This window comes from Sinocyclocheilus anshuiensis, unplaced genomic scaffold (genome assembly GCF_001515605.1).
Source record: "Sinocyclocheilus anshuiensis isolate Anshui unplaced genomic scaffold, SAMN03320099.WGS_v1.1 scaffold188, whole genome shotgun sequence".
Classification (NCBI taxonomy): Eukaryota; Metazoa; Chordata; class Actinopteri; order Cypriniformes; family Cyprinidae; genus Sinocyclocheilus; species Sinocyclocheilus anshuiensis.
Window position 1 is genome coordinate 1642116 of NW_015555768.1, and position 21463 is coordinate 1663578.

The window sequence follows — 21463 nt, forward strand, 5'->3', positions numbered from 1 at the left end:
CTGTTGACTGCAACACCTTCGGAGAAAAACTCCCTCAGGTTAAAAACACATCTACAGGGATTTTTTTTAATATAATAATCATGTTGTTTTTATTTTGGACAGTTCTTGTACAATCACAGCAATGATCAAAGGCCTATTAAGTAGTTCACATTAATGTGATAGTTAAAAAAATAAATAAATTTCCCCATATTTGATATATATCCAAAATATTTCTTTTTAATTTTTAATACATATTAACATTAACATTGTGTGTGTGTGTGCACGTGAAAATATATGTAACGAAAATACACATTGCAAGCCGCTTTGGATAAAACCGTCTGTTAAATGAATGTAATAATATTTTAATAATTAATCACTAATGTTATATTGTTATTAATATGCATTTTATTAATATATAATTAAAATATATAAAAGAATTCCCACATACACAGCAAAAAGCCAGTTTATTTATATATACTGTATATAGATATATATATATATATATATAAACACACACACACACACATAACCATTCAAAAATAATATTCTGATTTGCTGCTCAAGAAACATTTCTTATAAATGTTGAAAACAGTTGTGCAGATTAATTATATATGTGTGTGTGTTTGTATGTATATTAAATAAAAATGTATATTATATTATTATATGCATATGTATATTATTTGTATATTTAATAAAATAGTATTATTAAATATGACTATTATTAATATATGATTTATAACAGTAACATTATAATTATTAATTACTAATAGTATTATGATATATAATACCATATTAATATATTGAAGAAAATAAAAATGGTGACAAATGACAAAATTACATACACACAAAATGAATGCTTATAATCAGAATTATTGTGGGAATTTTTTTTTTTAAGGCTTTATAAGTAGCATCTCCTTCCCATAACACCCTTCAAGGTTGTTACAAATTCCATTCAAATTCAACCTATATCACATATTTTAGCACAACTGGAAGGCTATATTGACTAATCAGCCTCCAGGACCAGAACTATCCGTTTTATAAGAAGTCATCAGACCAGATCATCATGTGACTTTAAGTCTTTATGCCTCAGCCACATTAAAGCAGTCAGTCTTAATCAGGCAATGCATGTTTGATATGGTGTAAAGAGCAGTAGAGAGCAGTATCTCAGCATTTCGGCATGATATTGCTGTTACCATCGTGCAAGAATGATTCATCATCAAAAACACACATCCAGGAACGCTGCCAACAGGCCGAGCATCTGGGGAAACGTGCTCCCTGCTTTAAGCACAACTTAAGATTCCATTGATTTTCATGAGGGAAATAAAATCGCACTGGAGTTTAGAGGGCAAGTTTTATGGTCTTATCACCGGAATGAGTGCTAAGATTGGACAGATAGGATTTAGAACGCTTAAACAGCACACAAAGTCATGTAATAAGATGTTCTTATGGCTAAATATCAAAAAGTCAAATTCATAAATGACATGTAGCATCAATAATTATGCACGTTACATTGTCTGTAAATGACTTTATTTTATGACCCGAGTGATCCATCTATCTGGGGAGTAACATGAAGAGAAACAACACCTCAACACTGCCCTCTAATGACAAACACATCATATCACATCAACCACACACCAGCTTTTCAGTTAAAGAGTGTGTGTGTGTGTGTGGGCGGGGTCTTATGGTGTGAAATCACATTTGAAATAAAATGGTTTAATGTATTATAAAAACAACAAAAAGTCCAAAATAAACATTTACTGAAACTAAACGGCAACTTACTGATGTCAGATAAAGATATTAGAACAGATCACGACTCACATTTACATTGTAAACATCTATTAGGTGAAATTGGAGTATAAATATGTGAACAACATAAGTGGACTAAAATGATTACAAAAACATTAAATGACCCCTTTAAATCACATGCATTCTTACATCAGCGCGCACTGAAATGTTTCAATATTACTTGCATTTTCAATTTTAAATTATTTGCCACACAAATACATCAATAAACTACACTACTGTACATAATCATAAATTGCTTCAGTAATTAAAACAGTAATAAAACTGCCAATGCAACCTCTGAAGGAAATAAATAACGCTCTATTACCCAGTGTCAAAATAGCTGTGCATCTACTGGAACAGGCTATAGCAGGTTGGGTTCATTTTTTTTATACAACCTAAAAACCTGTTGCAGTTTCATCTTTCTGCACGACTCCAATCGGCCGGTGGATCTCGAGGGCCTTTTGGTTTCTTTATGCGAAAGTTGAAACCTGAAGACAAACACAGACAATGTTTAAAATCACCGGGTGCACTGAGAAACACAAAATAACAGAGCACAGGGCACAGGGCACAGGGCACAATGAATTAATATCAATCAGGATTGCATACATGTCTGTTTTTTATTTTTTAAACAAATGTTTACAAGAATGATGTTGCATTCTTCAGAACCTGGTTGCCAAGGCATTTCTATGTGTTGCATTCATCCTCACAAGGTTAAAAACTGGCAAGACTTTCTTTCTTCTATGATGGAACAAAGATTTAGATATTTGGACGACAGTTATTTTCTAATAAATGACATTTCAAAGTTGCATAATTTTTGCTCCACAGAAAAAAGAAAGTCATACAGGTTTGAAAAGACATTGTTGGGTGAACAAATGCTTGAATACTGAAGATTAGAGGTCTGTTCAAAACCTCTAACCCTAAATATGAGCAACAGTAGAAGTGATGTTTGCCTTTGCCGGATATGGGCACCGTCGAGGCCTAGAAACCACACTGACTTTTTTGTGGTTGTAAGTGTGTGTGTGGTCCAAAAAGCTCAGTTAGATCAGTTTATCTATTGTAAGGCAGCAGTTTATTTATTTTTATTTACTAAATGACAAGTTAGCAATTTACATGTGCACAATAAGATTGATTTAGGCAGCCGTTCAACTTTTAGACAAACTAGAAAATGCAATAGCACGCATTTTTGTTTCTAGAGACTCATTAAAAACCCATTCAAACCTAAATGTTTTATCTGCTCAGTACTCTTGTTATGTACAGAATTAAGATTTAGTGTGCATATGGTGTTACTCACCTAGGCCGCCCGGGGCAAATATGCTGCTGGTGTCCTTGACAACGCTAGACACATATTCATAACCATCATCTGTAGAAGATTGGCTCTCAGCTGCGAAAACATGTTTAACAATGTTTAATGACTTAAAAACCAAACTCAGAGTGAGAGAGTGAAACCAGCACTGATCTAACACTGCTTCCTGTTTACTGCTCGATAGTGCTTCACACACATTTGGTTGGATAAAGAGTCTCCGGGGAACTGAAGTGACTTACATTACTAACAACACACACGTTACTCTTTATGGACTGTATTTGAGTGCACTCATAGGTAGGTTATGGACATAATATAAAGTCATCCAACATCAGTATTGTGGGTTAAAACTTGCATATACCTATAAGGCAGATGCTCTCAACCTTAGGAGTGGAAGTGAGATTTCTGTTAACTATTGTATGCATCATAGTTTTCAATTAATTAATTAATTAATTTTTTAGTTTTTGAGCACAATTATCTAACTGTAGGTTAGACCTTCATATTATTTATGCAGCTTGTCTTGCATTTAAAATATTAACACGACCCAGCACATTAAAAATAACCCATTTTATAGCATGAGATTGCAGAAAAAAACTATATTAAACTATAAGCTATATATTAATAATAAATAGCTTATCATTTGTAAATAAATGAAATGAGCTAAATAGTTACATGCATTGTTATTCTTAATTTTTTTTTTTTTTTTTTGTACTTTTTTAACTTTTTATTTTAATATTCTTTTTGCCTTCACTAGTACATTAAAAAAGTAAAAGTAAAATAATTATAGAAAAATAAGGATAATTTCTTTTATGTCAACCCCCCATTTTGCATAAGCATTTATTTTGCGGAATCAATCATTTAAATTATGAATAAATTCACACAGAAAAATCCTTTTCCAGATCAGCTTGCATAGGAAATGAAACACGTAACCGCGCACTTACTTGTACTTGGGGATCGTGAAAGCGGACCGTGTGGCTGAGGAAAACACATTTAATTTAATTAGTTTTAATGATGATCTTTGCAGATCTTAATCTGTGATTATCAGGGTTAAAAAGACTGTGATCATCAGTCAATACAATGCATTTTCACTGGAAATATTCAATCTGTCAGGTTATTTTTTACTAAATGCACTGCCTGTAAGTGTGTGCTAAAGCTCGTTAACTTGTAAGTGTGATCTCAGCTAGAAGCCTCATATATCACAGGAAGAGGCTGAATGTGAATGTGATGTGAAACACAAACAAGCAAATAATATGACACCTACAAGTGAGCAGACACACATTACAGGCCAATAACTGCATATAAGGGCATCATTTAAGATTAATATGTACAGTCAGGACCGTTTCTAGCCAATTTGACGCCCTAGGCGAAATTCCTAGAAATGGCCCTGTGTACAGTACTTAGCACTTTCATTTAACATCTAACATGAAAACCAAATGAACCCATCTGTCAAGCAAAAATGACTGCAAACATCTTATTACCAAAAGATCATTTACCTGCGAATCTCTATTCATGGACCTCAACTCCCCTGAGAAAAAAAAAAAAAAGATTTATTCAAAAATTATCATTAAAAATGGGTAATATTGATTATATTTTATGTTGTATGATTTTTGTAGTATTGTTCCAGTTACATCTAAGTATGGAAAATGACAAATTATTATTATTTTCTCTAAAACAATTTACTCTTTTAAATGAAGTATGCGATTTTTTTTGTCTTTTTTGTTTAGGATTTCTTCAAATACTTCATCTTATCCCAATTTAAATATTAAAATGCATACATTAAGCCATTCATTGGTATGTACCTGACGTGTGAACATTATGGCGCTGTATAAAACATCTAACCTTTTGCCTGAACAAATGGCATGCATTTGGAGGCGGGACTATCTGTTGGTTGACCAATAGCAGATGGGGGAAGTTTATGATACCAGCTTGAAAACACTGGCTATGTTCGAAAAGGAAAACTAGCTTACTATTCAGTATGCACTGTATGCTGCCAACTATTTCCTTTTGGTGGCACCCCAGTGGCATAAAAATGACACACTTCACCTGTTTGGACTCCACACTTTAAAAGTTCAATAGCGGATAAAACAAAAAGGGAATTTAAATTCCCTGAGAGATATGGAAATACGAGCTTCAAATAACTGAACCTTTAACAGATAAACACCAAACGAGAGGGTCTGAACATCCTGGTGATCACATGAAAAAGAAGAACAGAGTCATGAGAGGAGAGTGAAAGCAGCAAGCAGAAGTTTCCCGGAACTTAATTCTCCTAAAACAAGCAAGTTCCCGTTCACTAAAATGATCTTCCTTTTAGTGCGCAACTAAAGTCATGATTTTGAATTTTGTGTCTACTTTTATTTTCAGTACATTCAGTACTTTAGCCTAGCAGGCTTCAGTTAGCCAAGAGCTATTCAGTCTTATTTTTGGGTTCAAATTAGACCAATCTATGTTTTTTATGTAACTGACTTAAAAAACAAATTATGACCAGTCTTAGAGGAAAAAAAAATTGACGATTAACTTGTAAGACTAGTGTAAGCATTTTATGCAACCGGCCATAGGGCAGTGTTGTTGTTAACTAAAGCTAAAACTATTAAAAAAATGTTTCTGTTAATTTAAATAACACTACAATTAAATATATAAATAATAGAGGAAAAAAAACTTACATTTAAAAAAACTTGGAAAATTAGACACGTTGCTTTGGCAACTAGCTGAAATCAAATAAGTACTAAGGCCTGGTCTCACAGACAGGGCTTAGATTAAGCCAGGATTAGACCATAGTTCAATTAGGACTTTTAAGTAGCTTTTATATAAAAAATTAAAATAAAAATAAACTTTTTCCTGTGTGCATCTTGAGACAAATCATTGACAATTACATATTTTAAGATATGTCAGTGCAAGTTTCTTTCAGTTAAAACAGCTCAGACATGCATTTTAGGCCCTGTTTACAATATAGTGAATTTTAAAATGAAAACGATCCTCGTCTACACTTGCGTTTCAGAAATGTTCTCCGTCCACACTACATAACCGAAAACCGAAAGTCTCCGTTTTCGAGGGTTGAAAGCGCCGGGGTAGTGTAAACGGCAGGCGTAACCTTAGCAAAAGTTATGCGTTTTAAAATGAAAACGCACTAGTGTAAACGTAGCCTTAGTCTGGGACTAGGCTTAAGCCTTGTCTGTGAAACTGGGGGTAAAAGTACTAAAAATTATTTGACAATGTTGAAAATTTAAAAATAAATGAAAGCTAATTAAAAATATTAAAACATTTACTAAAATGACTATAACTTAAACTAAAATTAAAATAAAAACGAAAAAAATTAAAATACAAGCTAATTCAAAATATTAATACTACAATAGTAAATAAATAATACTAACACTGGATAAGAGTGGTTGCTAAGTGGTTATTTACTGGCTACTGAATTTTTAACTCATTCGCCATTTAAAAAAAAAAACAATCAAAATGTCCCTTACCTGGCAATAGCTCATAACCCTCATGATCCATCTTTTTGGGTGCCAGTCCTCCTCTCTGATTGGCTGCTGTTGATCTGTCACAACCCGGTGAGGTGGGAGAAGGCAGGACTGACATGGGCCTGTTTTTAGGTTTGACTGTACTGTAGACTGCATTGTTATTGCTTTTCTCTAAATCAGCATTGTCATAGTGATGGACAGTGATTGAATGAGGGGCAGAAGCAGGAGGCTGTAGTTTGGACTTGTTGACGACCGCGTAAGTGTCGTTCATCCTGGTCTGAGGAAGAGGATGAGAAAGCCTGGGCTTGAGAGGTGGATTTCTGAAACCAAAGACAGACAAATACATATTTAAGTTAGGAATACATTTATTTTTATTTTATGTTTTATTTTAGCAAATTATTTTACATATTTTATCTAGCATAAAATATAATTTAAAGATTTTAAATTGATTTTAAATCAATATATATCATTAATTCAATTATATTTATGAATTTTTACATAATATAAAGCAGCATAAAGTATACTTTTTAGAAGCATTATGTGATCATTATCTGGAGTACAATAAAATGGACAAAAACCCCTTAAAGGAGGCACCCGGGACCTTTTTTTTTTTTTTTTACTTGGACCAGTAAGAAAGCCCCCTAGCAACACAGAAGAGAGTTGTGTGCAAACAAGCACCCACAGAAAACACAATAATCTAGACATAAAATAATCCACATTATTATCTGCATTGGTGCATAGTACAAAAACGAGTATCTCAGAAACATATGATCAAGAGATGAGATCACTAGCATGTCAATTACATTGCTAGTTTATAAGCCAATGGGTATTTGTGACAATGTTGATTGTATTAGATTACACAGTGACATGAGACTGCACAGTAGCTCATTCACAGAAAATAGAAAGTTTATCTTCCACATTTTGCTCTGGGCGGCTTGACTACATTGGTGCTTTGTGAGACCACATCTACAGCAACGTCTAATGACTGTCTGTCACATTTGCATTCAGTGTTTCTTATGAAAAATGCTGACCCAAGGGGAACTGCAAAGTTAAATGATTAAATTGCTTGTTTGTTCTGTATAATCTGAGCATTAGCGGAAACCGCATTCATGCAAAATATTCACATCTTCAGATCAATCATCATTACAAAAATCATATTCATCTGTATGCAAAGCAGAAATGTCACCATGAACAAGTGCCTGTGCAGAGAAATACATATCCAGCTATACGTCGATGTCTCACAAGATCAACTCACATTAACTCTAGTTACATGTGAGATGAGAAAAGTTCAAATTGCTCCCTGTGGTGTGTGATACAGAACCGACAATAACAGCTTGTAAGCATCTTGGCTGAGTCCACCTGCGTGACGCACAGTGCCGTAGTTAGCAGATTTGCACAGTTGTCAATCTCAAATTGGCCTCTGGCTGTGTTGCCACCGCTGGTTTTAATCACAGACATCCGCAAACAGGGTAAGAAATGTGGAAATGAGGGTCTTTGTGGTCTTACCGTGTTTTAGGGGGTGCGCTGATGCAGCTTAATGATCCTGATTTTAGCGAAGTCTTCGGTGGAACCGCACTGATGTACAGAGAGGCTGAAGTCTTGAGTTTCCAACACAAAAAAAAACAGAAAAAAAACACAAACTGTGAAATACGTACACAGTGTGGGAGAGCAGCTACACAGAGCGTCTGTGTTCAACTGTTGAAGGATGCCTGAATATTTGCATTGAGGAAGCACACAGCGAGTGTTTCCTGCTAAACTGCTTTTTTAAAGCTCACGGCTCAATGTCTTGAGGAAGTAAAACCTGATGTGATGTAAAAACAAGAGATGTAGTGGCAGAGTAAATGTATTTTAAACAAAATACTTTTTTTACACTGTTTCTTCTTAAGATGTCAACAAATAGAAATTGTTCTTTTGTCACAAAGAACATCCACCATGTAAACATCAATGTACCAACAAGCACTGAAATATTAGTACGTCATCCAGCACAAGAACATTAGGTAATAGTTGGGTGTAATAGAAAAAATGTCCCACTATTCTGTTATTAGATATTTTGCAAACTATCCTAGTGACTGTTGCATACAATGAAAGTTAGTAAAGCGGAAGCTGTCGAGGCCCTAAAAGGGCATCAAGGCACCATAAAAAAAGTAGTCCAACAAGTCATGGGTTGTATACCAAGTCTATGATAGCTCAATATGAGGGGTTTCACATCACTCAAGTGCTGTATTTGAATGTCTTTGAATGCAAATGTCAGCACTATGTCAGAGAGGAAGGCTAGCAATGAATAGCAACTTCTCACTAAAAGCTGACAGCTTTAGATGGATTTGAAAATAGAGCATATGGACTACTTTTAACGTCTGGAGCTTGACAGCATCACTTTTGGTATGGAAATGAGTGGAACAAACAAATGATCTCCTTTTGCGTTCAGAAAATGATACGGGTTTGGACTGACATGAGAGTAAGTAAATGATGACAAAAATTTGATTCAATTACACTATTATTCAAAAGTCTGGGTTCTGTAAGAGTTTTTTTTAAGTCTCTTATGCTCAGCAAAACTGCTTTTTGACCTCAAACAGTAGTGTATGTCTTACCTCTGTCTTCTTGTTTTTCATCTCCAAGACCTTTTGAAACATCTGAGCAACCGTATGAAAGACAAATGCATACTGCTCCTAAGAAGATTCACAAAAACATAGCACTTGACATCAGGAATTCACATGATGTTGTGAAATATGACAGACATGGCTAAATGGGCCTATATCCATGTGATAAAAACATACAGGCTTTGATTATTTACTTTAAAGAGAAGAGGGTTCAATAATAGTTCAAGAATCCATTCTGTAGATAATTTCCATTATATGTGCCATGCAAGAAATCATGTTCTGATGTTACCTTAGTCTGCACAGCTGAAGGTCTCTGTCTTCTGAGATCTAACACCAGGTCCAAGATATTAAAATCCTCCTGTATTTGCTGAGAATAAAAGAAAACGTGTTTCATGTGATAACTGTATGTGTGTGTGTTATATACGTATATGTGACCTTGGACCACAAAACCAGTCATAAGGGTCAATTTTTCGAAATTGAGATTTATACATCTGCAGAAAGCTGAGTAAATAAGCTTTCCATTGATGTATGGTTTGTTAGGATAGGACAATATTTGGTCGAGATACAACTATTCGAAAATCTGGAATCTGAGGGTGCAAAAAAATCTAAATATTGAGAAAATCGCCTTTAAAGTTGTCCAAATTAAGTTCTTAGCAATGCATATTACTAATCAAAAATTAAGTTTTAATATATTTACAGTAGGAAATGTACTAAATATCTTCATGGAACATGATCTTTACTTAATATCCTAATGATTTTTGGCATAAAAGAAAAATCAATCATTTTGACCCATACAATATTTTTGGCTATTGCTACAAATATACCCCAGAGACTGGTTTTGTGCTCCAGGGTCACATATATGACACATTGTGTTGCCTAATTCAGTGTGGTTTCTAACTTAAAAAATCACAAGCTTCTCCCTCAAGCGCTGTGCATATAATTTTGTGTTGTTATGGTGTAAATACCTCTGTCAGCAGTAGATCATTGACATAGTCAACAGCACAGATGACCCCTGTTCTACCGCAGCCGGCACTGTAAAGAGAGAGAAGCCGTCACATTTCCATGATCTGATCCATTCCCTCCTGAGACTCGGTTCAGAGTGTCACGGGGGAATTATGGGCCATATTGTCGGACAGAGCCTCTCTTATGTATATAAAGAGAGGGTAATGAGTGAATCTGTGCTGAAGTCTGGAAGTTAACTGGCTTTTCCAGCGCCACATCAGGTGCTGAATATTTAACATGTCTCGCTTCATTTAAATGGTGCCATTAAAATGCATGGAACCAGAGGAACACAGGCCGGCCCCTGCTGCACCCTAACAACATGGACCGACTCGACTTGATGAATTTTCATGGGCAGATGGGTAATTTGTCAGAGGCACAGAAAAACACAGAGACGGCTGTGTGTGTGATACAGACCTGCAGTGGATCACTACAGGGTCCGTCTGGTTGCCCTGTTTTTGGCGAGTCAGCTCCATCATACCCAGAATGCCATCCGGCACGTCTGGAATTCCGTGGTCTGGCCAGGCAGTATACTGGAAATGAGACACTTCACGAGTTTCCTGTGTGGAAAGATGGCGAGTGTTGACCTCTCAATGTATTACCGTTTCTTCACCAAATTACAATGCTTAAAATGAACTAAAATGGGAAACATCACACACAGAGATGGTAATGGTGGTTCCTTGTTTGGAACTGTGTTAGAGTAAACAGTGTTTTACAAGATGCTCAAAATGAAGAACACTGCAAATTTGTGGTTTGTCTGATTTTCCTTAAAAACACAAATAGAAACACTCTTAAAGGAACAGTTCACCCCAAATATATATATATATATATATATATATATATATATGTATATATGTGTGTGTGTGTGTGTGTAGGTGTATATAAATTCATGTATGTGTTTGTGTTTATATATAAATATATACACACAATTATTTTGTTTTGAATAAATTAATACTTTTATATTCAAGTCTGCATTAAAATGAACAAAAGTGACAGTCGACACTTTGTTACAAAAATGTTTTTCAAATAAACTATGTTCTTTTTAACTTTCTATTCAACAATGAATTCTATTCTGTCTAAATGTATCACGGTTTACACAAAAATATTAAGCAGCACAACTATTTTCAACACTGATAATAATAAATGTAATGGAAGTAATGGCTGTTGAAAATGTAGCTTTGCCATCAGAGGAATAAATTACATTTTAAAATATATTCACATAAAGTTATTTTAAAACTGCAATAATATTTAATAGTTTTTACTGAATTTTCCCTTTTTTCTTTTCAGAAAACAGATTTCATGAGTTTACAGTGTCTCATATCATTGATCTGCATTATTGTGTCAAGGCTTTCACCGGTCCGTTTCTGAAGGACCATGTGACACTGGAGACTGGAGTAATAACTGCTGAAAATTCAGCTTTGCCATTAACTATTTCACAATATTACTACATTTTTGATCAAATAAATACATCCTTGGTGAGCATAAGAAATCATTATTTATTTATATGATCTGTAAATATATATTCAGAACAAACAAATGTTATTACGTCCATTTTATATCATATTCTACTAATGACACACTAGAGACACCACTTACATCACAATATTTTACCACCAACGTCCGAACAATGACTTCCTCATTTGGTCGTGACTCCTCAAACTAAAGAAAAAATGACAGTAATCAGGAGAACTTCCTCTTGTGGGGCCTTGCAACTGCACAAACTACACTTTGCATCAAACCGCTGAAAAAACTGACAAAACTTTCATGAGGCGTGGAGATAACATCAAAAGCAACTGTTGTGTAAGATTAATATCCTGTATCTTAGAATGAACTGCTGAATTATGAACAATGTTCATTGTTGAGGAGCACAGAAACACTTACAGTTGAGATGGTAAAGGGACCAAAAATAGATGCGTCGGTGGGCGGCGCCCAGTAGACTTCACATTTTTTCTAAAGAACAGAGAGGTTGTTAAAATAGTAAATGGCAAGAAAATGACAGGCATATGAAACAGAACAACAAAGGAAATATAAAGATCACCTTTCCCATCTCAACCTCTCTACAAGCCATGATTATGACCTAACAAAAAAGAACAGACCAAAAACGAAATCGATTCAACTTCATGAAGTGAAAATAGAACAGATAATTCAATGAAGAGATACTGCATAATTATAGAAAAATAAATAGTGTCTAAGCAGCTCACCTTAACATTGTGTTGCCAAATCATGCGCCAGAAATCAACCAAAGTACTGCTCAAAGGGCCTTGGGTGGCGATATAGCTCCTGTTCAGTCCCTAGCGGGAAAAAACAAAAAAATATGATTATTTTACACATCTACTATGCTTCAAAAATGTCTGAACACCTGCACGACTACACCTTTTATTTTCAGAGTTCTAAGATTTTTTTGGTCACATATTATCTTGCCTGTCACAAAAAAAAGTGCATGATGCCCTTGATAAGAAGTTAAAATGCTGCAGTACCTTGATGAAGCTGGCATTAATATAATCAGACTCATATTCAGATGTGGTTGGAGCTAGACAGACTCTGGTCTGATCATCTGGAATACATAAAAAGAAGAAAAATAACAAGGGATTTGCATATTTTTCCTCTCATCAGTGCGAGTAACTCATTTATCAGGCAACACATTGTGGAGACTCAATTATGAAATATAATGAAATGTTATTGCCATTGCAATACTAAAAAACATTGTACTGTAACTAGGCTATAGGAGGCATGTTTTGACAGAAGTGACAGTAAATTGAAAATGGTATGACAGGGAATCGTGTTAAATAACTTCAGTGAACGATTCTGTGTCATACTGAGAGAAACTGTGAGTCACAAATATTTCAAAGCTGATGAGATCTGAGCCTACTGTCAGATGTGAAAATCCTGATATCAAAGTATGCAACATTCTAACACAAAATGTGTTAGTCTTAGAAGCATCAGTAACAATGGGTTGCAAATAATACATGAAACACCATATGCCATTGTTTTTCCGCAAAAGATATGAATTTATATCAGTCATGGAGTTATATTGCAGCTGCCAGAGGTGTAAAGTATTGGAGTAAATGTAATTAGTTACTGTACTTGATTGAGTATCTTTTTGGATACTTTGCAGTTGTACCGAGTATCAAAGATATTAGCAACTTTTACTCTCTACTTCACTACATTTTTGAATGAGTATCTGTGCTCTTTACTCCACTACATTTGAAATGAGCGTTACAGTTACACATTACATTTTGCATGGACCTAGCTTTTTCTGCAGCAGTTTATTTCTGCTACAAGAGACGTGATACTGCCTATTACAGGTCACTGAAAGTACTGCATCTTGTGCATTTTGCCCTTACTCACCCAAACTTGTCAACAAGGCTACTTTATGTGAATGCGAGTTCCTTAGCAAGTATTTGTGAATCAGAGGTGTTTTATATATGAGATGAGGACATGACTGCAACCGGCAATGAGGCCCAAACCAGCACATCCACTGCAAGAAGGCTTCGGCTTTTTAATTTTACTTAACATTATTTTATTTATTCATTATACTGAAGAGACCTTTTTGAAGGACATTGTTTTTTTGTTTGTTTTGTAATTTTTAGGTGTTCAGTTTTATTTTGGTTTTAGAAAATTAACGTGATTGCTCTCCTCACAAATCAACTCTTTCTTGTTTTTGTTACATGTTCTCTGTGCCTTGCCCTGGACTTTTATGTCACTTCCTGTCTCCCGTGGTGTTTGTAGTCAGTTTGTAGTCCATAAAGAATAGAAGAGTCCACACCACAGCTATAATGATAAAGGCACAGAGAAATGATATCGTTGGAATCCTTTTCAGAACGATTTTTTCCAGCTGATGAACGATAAAAACATTGACAGCCAATCAGAATCAATCCTGAGCGGAATTTAAAGCGACAGACGAGTGTACACTTAGAATAATCTGACGATATCGTCTGCTGGTGTGGACGCTAATATCGTTATCTTTATAGTTATCATTCTTGGTGTGAATGGGGCTTTAAGCTTGTTAGCCCCCTGTGTGTATATATAGCCCTAGTTTTTATTTAGTTCCTTGTGAGTTGTTTAATGTAGGCCTAATGGTTGTCTGTTTGCCAGTCATTCTGTTCTTTGTTCCCTTTGGTTTTTGGCTTTTGGCTTATTGTTTGTTCTAGTTTTTACATTAACTACCTGCACATAGATCCTTGCCTCTGTCTTTTTCCCCAGCTTCTCCACAACATTACAGTTTTTCACTGGCAAATCTCTTTGACTAGTGCATTTTTTGAGCCTATATTTAGTATAAGTAAAATACTTAAGTACTGTTAAAATCAGATACTCTAAGGCTTTTACTCAAGTTGTTTTGGAATTGGTGACTTGTAACGTGTAGTGGAGTAATTTTCACTGTAAGGTAGCTGTACTTTTACTCAAGTATGGTTTTTAGGTACTTTTTACACCTCTGGCAGCTGCACAATTTCTAGATATTATTGCTTAAAACTTAATACAATTTTGCAGTTTGTTAAAAAAAAAAAAATATTTTTGACATTAAAAAATGCTACTAAAAATATAGTCCTTATTTATATGTCTTATTAACATATTTCCTTTGCAAAAGTCACATCATAGTGTCATACAACAGTTTTGTTCAGTATAAAAGCAAGCAAATAAATAAATAAGCAAGCCTGACTGGGACAACAATTTTTTTTCATGCATTTTCATGCAAAATTATGCTTGCTGCTTTTTTGACTACATATTAATATCAACATATTAACTATATTAAATATAAAAAACTATATTAAATATATGTCTCACCGCAGGACTGTTTGAATTGCAAGGAATTGTAAATATTAACCTAAAATGCTGAAACAATAAAGGTCATGATGATGTTATTTGTTAACACATATTTCTTAAAACAATTGTATGACGAGAATTGCATTGAATTAATTTAGAGAATACCAGAATAAAGAAACCTTGACTGATAAGGCTACGTACAGGGCAGAATATCCCTATAGCGGTTTTTCTTCACATTTTCTTTGATTTCTCCTACGGCAGTGGACAGGCCATAATCCTCTTTGAGTGATGCACTTTTCTGCCGTATCAACTGAAAAAGGAAAGAGAAAACACACAGGTAACAGATCAAAAACAAGTTTTTTTTTTTAAAACATGACCAAATCCCTCTCATTTTAGTAGAATGTTAATTGATTGCACCATCTGACCACAAGGTGGTGTCCTTTTGCTTGTTTGCATTGCTATGCCATGTTGCATGCCTTTAAATAGCTCATGGAGTAGGGTATTCCTGCAATACCGAAGGCTGCAGTTTCAGGACCCTATAGTTTTTTATTTACAGTTACATTTTAAACTTTTTTTATAACACTTACTTTTGAATAGTTTATTTGTATTATTAGTAATTATTTAGTTGTTTAATTGTATACATTTAATTATTGTCCTCACCTAACCCCGTTTCAATATATTCTATATGTATTCTGGTTTGAAATTCAGTTTTCTAGTAAAGAACGACTTCAGTTCATTAGCCGTCTGATGTGTGACCCACTTTACGAAGTGCAGTAAACGGTAAAACAGGTGCGCTACAAATGAGTGTTTATTAGTACGTTAATACATTTTAAATAATTTGAAAACAAATCCCAGTTTGCAACATCCAGCAGCACAATGAACTGCTCAAGTTCACGTTAGGTCATATACGTTTAAAACAATAAGATGGAAATATTTAAAAAAAGAAATTATTTCCATGGATCTAGTCTTTGCATCTGTTTGTTTGATGCTTGAATCAGGTCTCCTCTCTTGGAATAGAATTGGCTAAGGTGGCGCTGTCACAAAAAATAGGGTCCTAGAAATGCGGTCCTGAAACTGCAGCCTCTGGTATTGCAGCAATGTAGTATTGTGCATAAAAGCCATGAAAATGGTCTTTGTTATTTGAGGGCGAATGTGGTTTATGAAACATTCAAGATCAATAAACAACTTTTTTCAACCATGATCAGCATACTGAAACCTCCAGTATAACATTTGTACTACATTTACAATTACGCATTTAGAAGATGTTATTTTTATGCAAAGTGATTTGCATTGCCTTCAAGGTATATTTTTGACTCATTAACGGGAATCAAACCAATGACCTTCAATTAGGGAAAGCCTTCAATTAGGCCTGTCGCAATAATCAATATATCGACTTATCGCGCAATATATGTACATGACCTCAATCATTTTTGATGACACAACATATCGCCCATTATATTTACTTAGAAATGAATGTCACCATGTTTTGTACATTCCACTTGCGCCGGTGTCTTTTGCAGCTTCTCGTACATAACGTGGTGTAATCATGAGGTGCTAGTTCAAATTAAAAAAATGCTTAACTACAAAAAAAGTTTCATCTGCAGATGTGGTCTTGTTTAGGGATCTGTGCCTTTGTGCATACAGACATCTGAATGCTAAGTAGTGATGGTGTTTTTCAGCAATAGTGTGCACCCTTAAATTACAGAGAAAAGAAGGTCAGGGAAAATCTGTAGATGGATAAATCTCCATACAAGTTCTTTGTGCATTTTTCTTGTTACTTTGCACTTTTTGTTAGAAAATGTTTATTTACTATTTATTTGGGTTTTTTAAGGTATCTAATATTTTGATACTTAATTTCCATGATCTAAATATTCTTAAAAATGAAAAGTTTGTTGTCATTTGGAAGTGTGTAGGCCTTCTTTTATTATTATGCTGTTACATATAAAATGTATTTAAAATGACAATAATATTGCTTATCGCAATTATTTCTGGCGCAATATATCGCACAACAAAAAGTTGCTATCGTGACAGGCCTACCTTCAATTATTCTCAAACAAACAGACAGGTTATAAATATCTGTAAATAGAGACAGCTAAATTTTCAAGACCTAAAACTGCTCTCTGTTTTACTTCCATTCTCTAAAAGCAGAAGAGATCAGCAGCACACATGTGCTATTTTCAACGCAATGCTCTCGGTTAGGTCTCCGCCAATGAAGCCACAGAGCATCACAACCCATTTCTGCCCCTTTCACCACATGCACTACAGTCTCAAGTGTTTTTTTTTTTTCCACAGAGGCTTCAACTTCTGTCTCTGAATGCTGCCCGTAGTTAATAACTGAGAAACTAAATGAGGAACTGTAGATCGTGCTGGTCATAAATGCCCTCTTACTTTTACTAATGTAGCCAAATGAGTCAAAAAGCAACAGATACTTCGGCAAAACCTTGGTCTGACTGTATATATGATGTTCTGGCTCTGATCCCACCAGTTTAGAAAAATATGTTCTTTCAAAAATGTGTTCTTACAAAAAAAAATGCTTTAATTAAGTCATGAAAACATTATTTCTGATCAGTGTTGGTTGTAATGCTTTACTAAGTAATTTACTACTGTAATTTAATTACTTTTCCCTTGAGAAAGTGAAGTAAGGGATTACTCTTTTTTTGTAATTTAATTACAGTTACTTCAGTAATTGCATTAAATACTGTACAGACTATAGAACAATTCTATATAAAATAGGGTGACCATACGTCCTCTTTTTCCCAGACATTCTTTTTGGACCTTGCGTCCGGCCGGGATTTCTAAATCACCCAAAATGTCCGGGATTCGGCTTTTGCTTTCTACAGTCGCCATTCAGTGTGTGCGGTTTTGTATAAGAGCCCTGAGGGACTGTTTTCTTAATCCCGCTCCCGCTGAATTTCTGACCATAATCGCCCGCTCCCGTGATTTTTGTGTCCATTGCATATAATTTTCGCACATCAGGGATCCGTTATCAATAAGCGGAGTATTTAAATCTCTTTTGAATGGGCGCTGGCTGTTCACTTTCACTTTCGATTTCGCGATCATGCACGCTCTGTGTAAAGGAAGATCAGATATTTGTCAATGAGCTCAGGATCTGTTGAGCAGCAAATCCTCCAGCATGATCTGTCAGCCATCTCTCCTCTCAACCCGTGATCAGTCAAATCTGACTCCTGCAGCTACTGTTGGATGCAGGGTTGTCATTTCCGCATTTTTTTCCCCCATGGAATTGGGCTGCTTTTAAACTGTTGCCGTGGGTTTATTTCCCCCCGTGGGTTAACGGTTTGAAATGTTACATAAATTACATTTGACTGAAATGCTTGTATTGAAACATTTTGCATTCTATGATAAACCTGTGCTGGATTTTTTAGCTGCGTTTTTTTATAAATATGCATAACAGTGACTGTAAAATATTGTCAGGGAAGGAGACTCACACAGAAGGTTAGAAACAACAGTGGATGTTTATTTATGGCAACAGAGGCTGGGTGGAGAATGGCAGGTGAGTAAGCAGTTCAATGGAACAGCTCAATGGAAACTGGGGTTCTGTAATAAGGTATCTTGCCCTTGCAGGTGTCCGTGGAAGAGCTGGTAGCTGAATGGGTGGTAGCACACACCTCACCGTTGTAAGCACTGGAGTTGAACACTCAGAGACGAAGGAGGATACAGGCGTTGGAGTGGAGCACAGGAGGTAAGTACACGAGGAAAGTAAGGATATCAATCTTTCGCTTGAGTAGCATAAAGAGTCCACTTCGTACAAACGAGACCGGACGCTGGAGTGAAGTGAGGTGTGTGCTTATGAAGCCGTCTTGATGAGGGTGATGATTCTGAACAGGTGCGTGCAATCAGAACTCAGGTGAAGGTGTGCGCTGTGATTGGGTGGTGAGTGAACCTGGCCGATCCGTGACAAATACTATTTCAGGTATGGAAATGGCATATTTTGAGTTTTGATATTTGGGATATTGCGCTACTTTGGGCACTACTTTAACCACCAACAAACCACACCCCAGCCCCCCGCCCCGTCCGCACCCACTTTCCTCTTTTTGGAAAACTAAAATATGGTCACCCTAATATAAAACAATAGTGGATTTAACATCAGAATTCAACAACTCATGTTAAAATATATGTGTTTAATGTAACCTTGTCCCTTTAAATACTTTGGTCAGTTCAAGAATAATTTATGCAATTTTATATTATTTATTTAAAAGAATTAAAAAAGAAGTTTCATGTCTTTCTTTGTATTGTTCAACTGGTCGAGGTCGATATGGGATTTAGAAAGTAATTAATAAGTCATAGAATACTTTTTAAGAGAGAGTAATTACTACAGTAATCTACAGTAATTACATTGTTGCATTAGTAGCTAATAAATTACTTTTCTAGAGTAACTTACCCAAGACTGTTTCTGATATTCTGTGAAAGTTCAAAACAAAGTTTTTTTTTATATATTTTAAAAACATTTGATTTCTTTGTGTGAATGTTCATGAAAACATGAAGGGGTTGTTACTTTTGAACGATCTCTGAACGTTGTGAAACAAATGGAAGAATGTCCAGCTAAAATGTTTCAGAAAAAGACATTCCAAGAATGATGTAGAAATAAAACTTCTTGTGCTATTGTTTTGAGAACATTATTAAAGACCACATAGTTTTGAATGTGCAGTCTCTTAACATCACTGGAAGAACGCTTGTTCATCAATTTGAGGAAAAACTTCAGACGTCAGAACGTTCTGAAAATGTTTTCATTGTTTAAGTGTCAAAAATCTTGAATGGAATCAGCAGTGAGATCTTTCACCTCTGTTTACTGTTGCTCATGCAAATGTTGTGTGACATTTTTGTAACCTAGTCTGCAGTAACAACTCATTTGCAAACACACATGCAAATTAGCAATTTGCTAAAAACACTTTAGAATAATTCTCACTAATAAAATTAGTAACAATAAGATTAAAAATGCACATTCATGTAGTTGGAAATGTTGTTTTATATATATATATTTGCCATATATTTTCAAATACACAAAAACGTACTGTGAGAGTACCACGGTATAGGCCTACTGATGATACAGTATATGATGGTAATTCCAAGGAACTTTGATTACCATGGTACCACGTCTAAAAACCATGGTAATTCCATGACACAGTGTTGGTGGAACTGAATGACACCCATAATCATATATCATGGTATTTACATAATACTCCAAGGTACTTCACTTACAAAGAAGTACCCAAAAGTACCACGGTAATAGCTACAATGCTTTTGACATGTACCATGTAAAAATCATATAACATTCTTAGAAGTACCGGAGAGTGCCACATATATGTACCATTTATATACCAAAGTATGGTAATATCATCACCGTACTACACTCTAAAAAATGCTGGGTTAAATATAACCCAGTGCTGGGTAAAATAGGGACAAACTCAGCAATTGTGCTGTTTTGACCCAGCGGTTGGGTTACTACCCAGAAGGTTGGGTTAAACATTTAACAGCCTAATTGCTGGGTTTGTCCCTATTTTACCCAGCACTGGGTTGTATTTAACCCAGCATTTTTTAGAGTGTATGGTATCAACACATTATTTTCTGTAAGTGTTCATAGAACATCAAAGTAGTGTCCAAAAACATAGCATTACCATGGGACCAAAAAAGATAGCACAAATCACACTTTTCAAACAAAGTATTTCACAAAGAGAAGGTTGTTAAAAAGACATGTTGACAAGTGTGGTTTTTCGGTACTTTGAGTAATATAATGACTGTATCCACAAACATGGTAATACTATGGTATTTGAACTGATATGACCTGTTAAATAATATGAAGAAGTAGTATATATTTAACTAAAAAGGACGTGTAAAAGTTTAGGACTTACGTTGAACTCGGTGGAGATGAGCTGGTCTCCACTGCTGTCACGGTCGGACAGACAGCGGACCCGCTCCACAAACCTCAACAGGTGCTCTTCCATCACCGTATAACCACGCTCTCCGGCATCTTACTCCGTCATTTTCTTGATACTCGACTCCTTGTACAATCTCAACTATTAATATACGATCGTTTGCAGGAGAACTGCTCTGTTTCCGTGTTTGTAAAGTTATCCAGGCAGCAAAACTGACAGAGGGAAGTTTCTCCCGCTGATACTTTTGTCACCTTCATATACGGCGGTGTGTTAATCATCAGCCGTCGCCACGCCTATTTTATCATTCCAGCCAATCCACTGTCAGAACCTTACCTGTAGCTGTAGGGAGAAACTACGCTCTCATTCAGTTCAGACTAGTCTTGTGAACATAAACTACATTTCCCATCAGCCTTTGTGGCAGCAGAAAAACGCTACAATAAAAACAGATAAATAATCGATTACAGTCACACAATGCACATCTTTTGCGCTTCATTATGTTGCATTAGTGCTAAATCATTCCGGTCTTTATAGGAAAGTGGAAAAGAAAGAGAAATAGGCTGTCCAACGACCACAACCACTTGAATGCACCTCATGTCACAATTACGATTTCCAAACTTGTAAGAACCAAGCAGGAACTTCCCACATAGTGAAAACGTTGCACTTAACAGTAGGCTACTGATCCGCTTTCTG

The 21463-nt window shown here is 35.4% G+C and overlaps 1 protein-coding gene across 2 annotated transcripts; it reads right to left on the reverse strand.

Moving 5' to 3' along the window:
• Window positions 1-860: 860 nt before the first annotated feature.
• LOC107674370 (tyrosine-protein phosphatase non-receptor type 18-like) lies at window positions 861-21029 on the reverse strand. Of its 2 annotated transcripts, XM_016468330.1 has the most exons (17): window positions 20750-21029; window positions 15084-15192; window positions 12599-12675; window positions 12323-12412; window positions 12160-12198; window positions 12003-12071; window positions 11718-11780; window positions 10539-10681; window positions 10088-10154; window positions 9412-9489; window positions 9114-9191; window positions 8032-8123; window positions 6529-6845; window positions 4558-4589; window positions 4006-4039; window positions 3056-3145; window positions 861-2252 (listed from the first exon to the last, which is right to left on the reverse strand). In XM_016468330.1, exons 1-17 carry the CDS (start codon window positions 20840-20842, stop codon window positions 2179-2181), a joined length of 1545 nt encoding a protein of 514 aa, XP_016323816.1. In that variant the 5' UTR covers window positions 20843-21029; the 3' UTR covers window positions 861-2178. The 2 variants fall into 2 exon arrangements, with proteins under 2 accessions (XP_016323816.1, XP_016323817.1); XM_016468331.1 differs by lacking the exon at window positions 4006-4039 and having other exon boundaries at window positions 2170-2252.
• Between the last annotated feature and the right edge of the window lie 434 nt (window positions 21030-21463).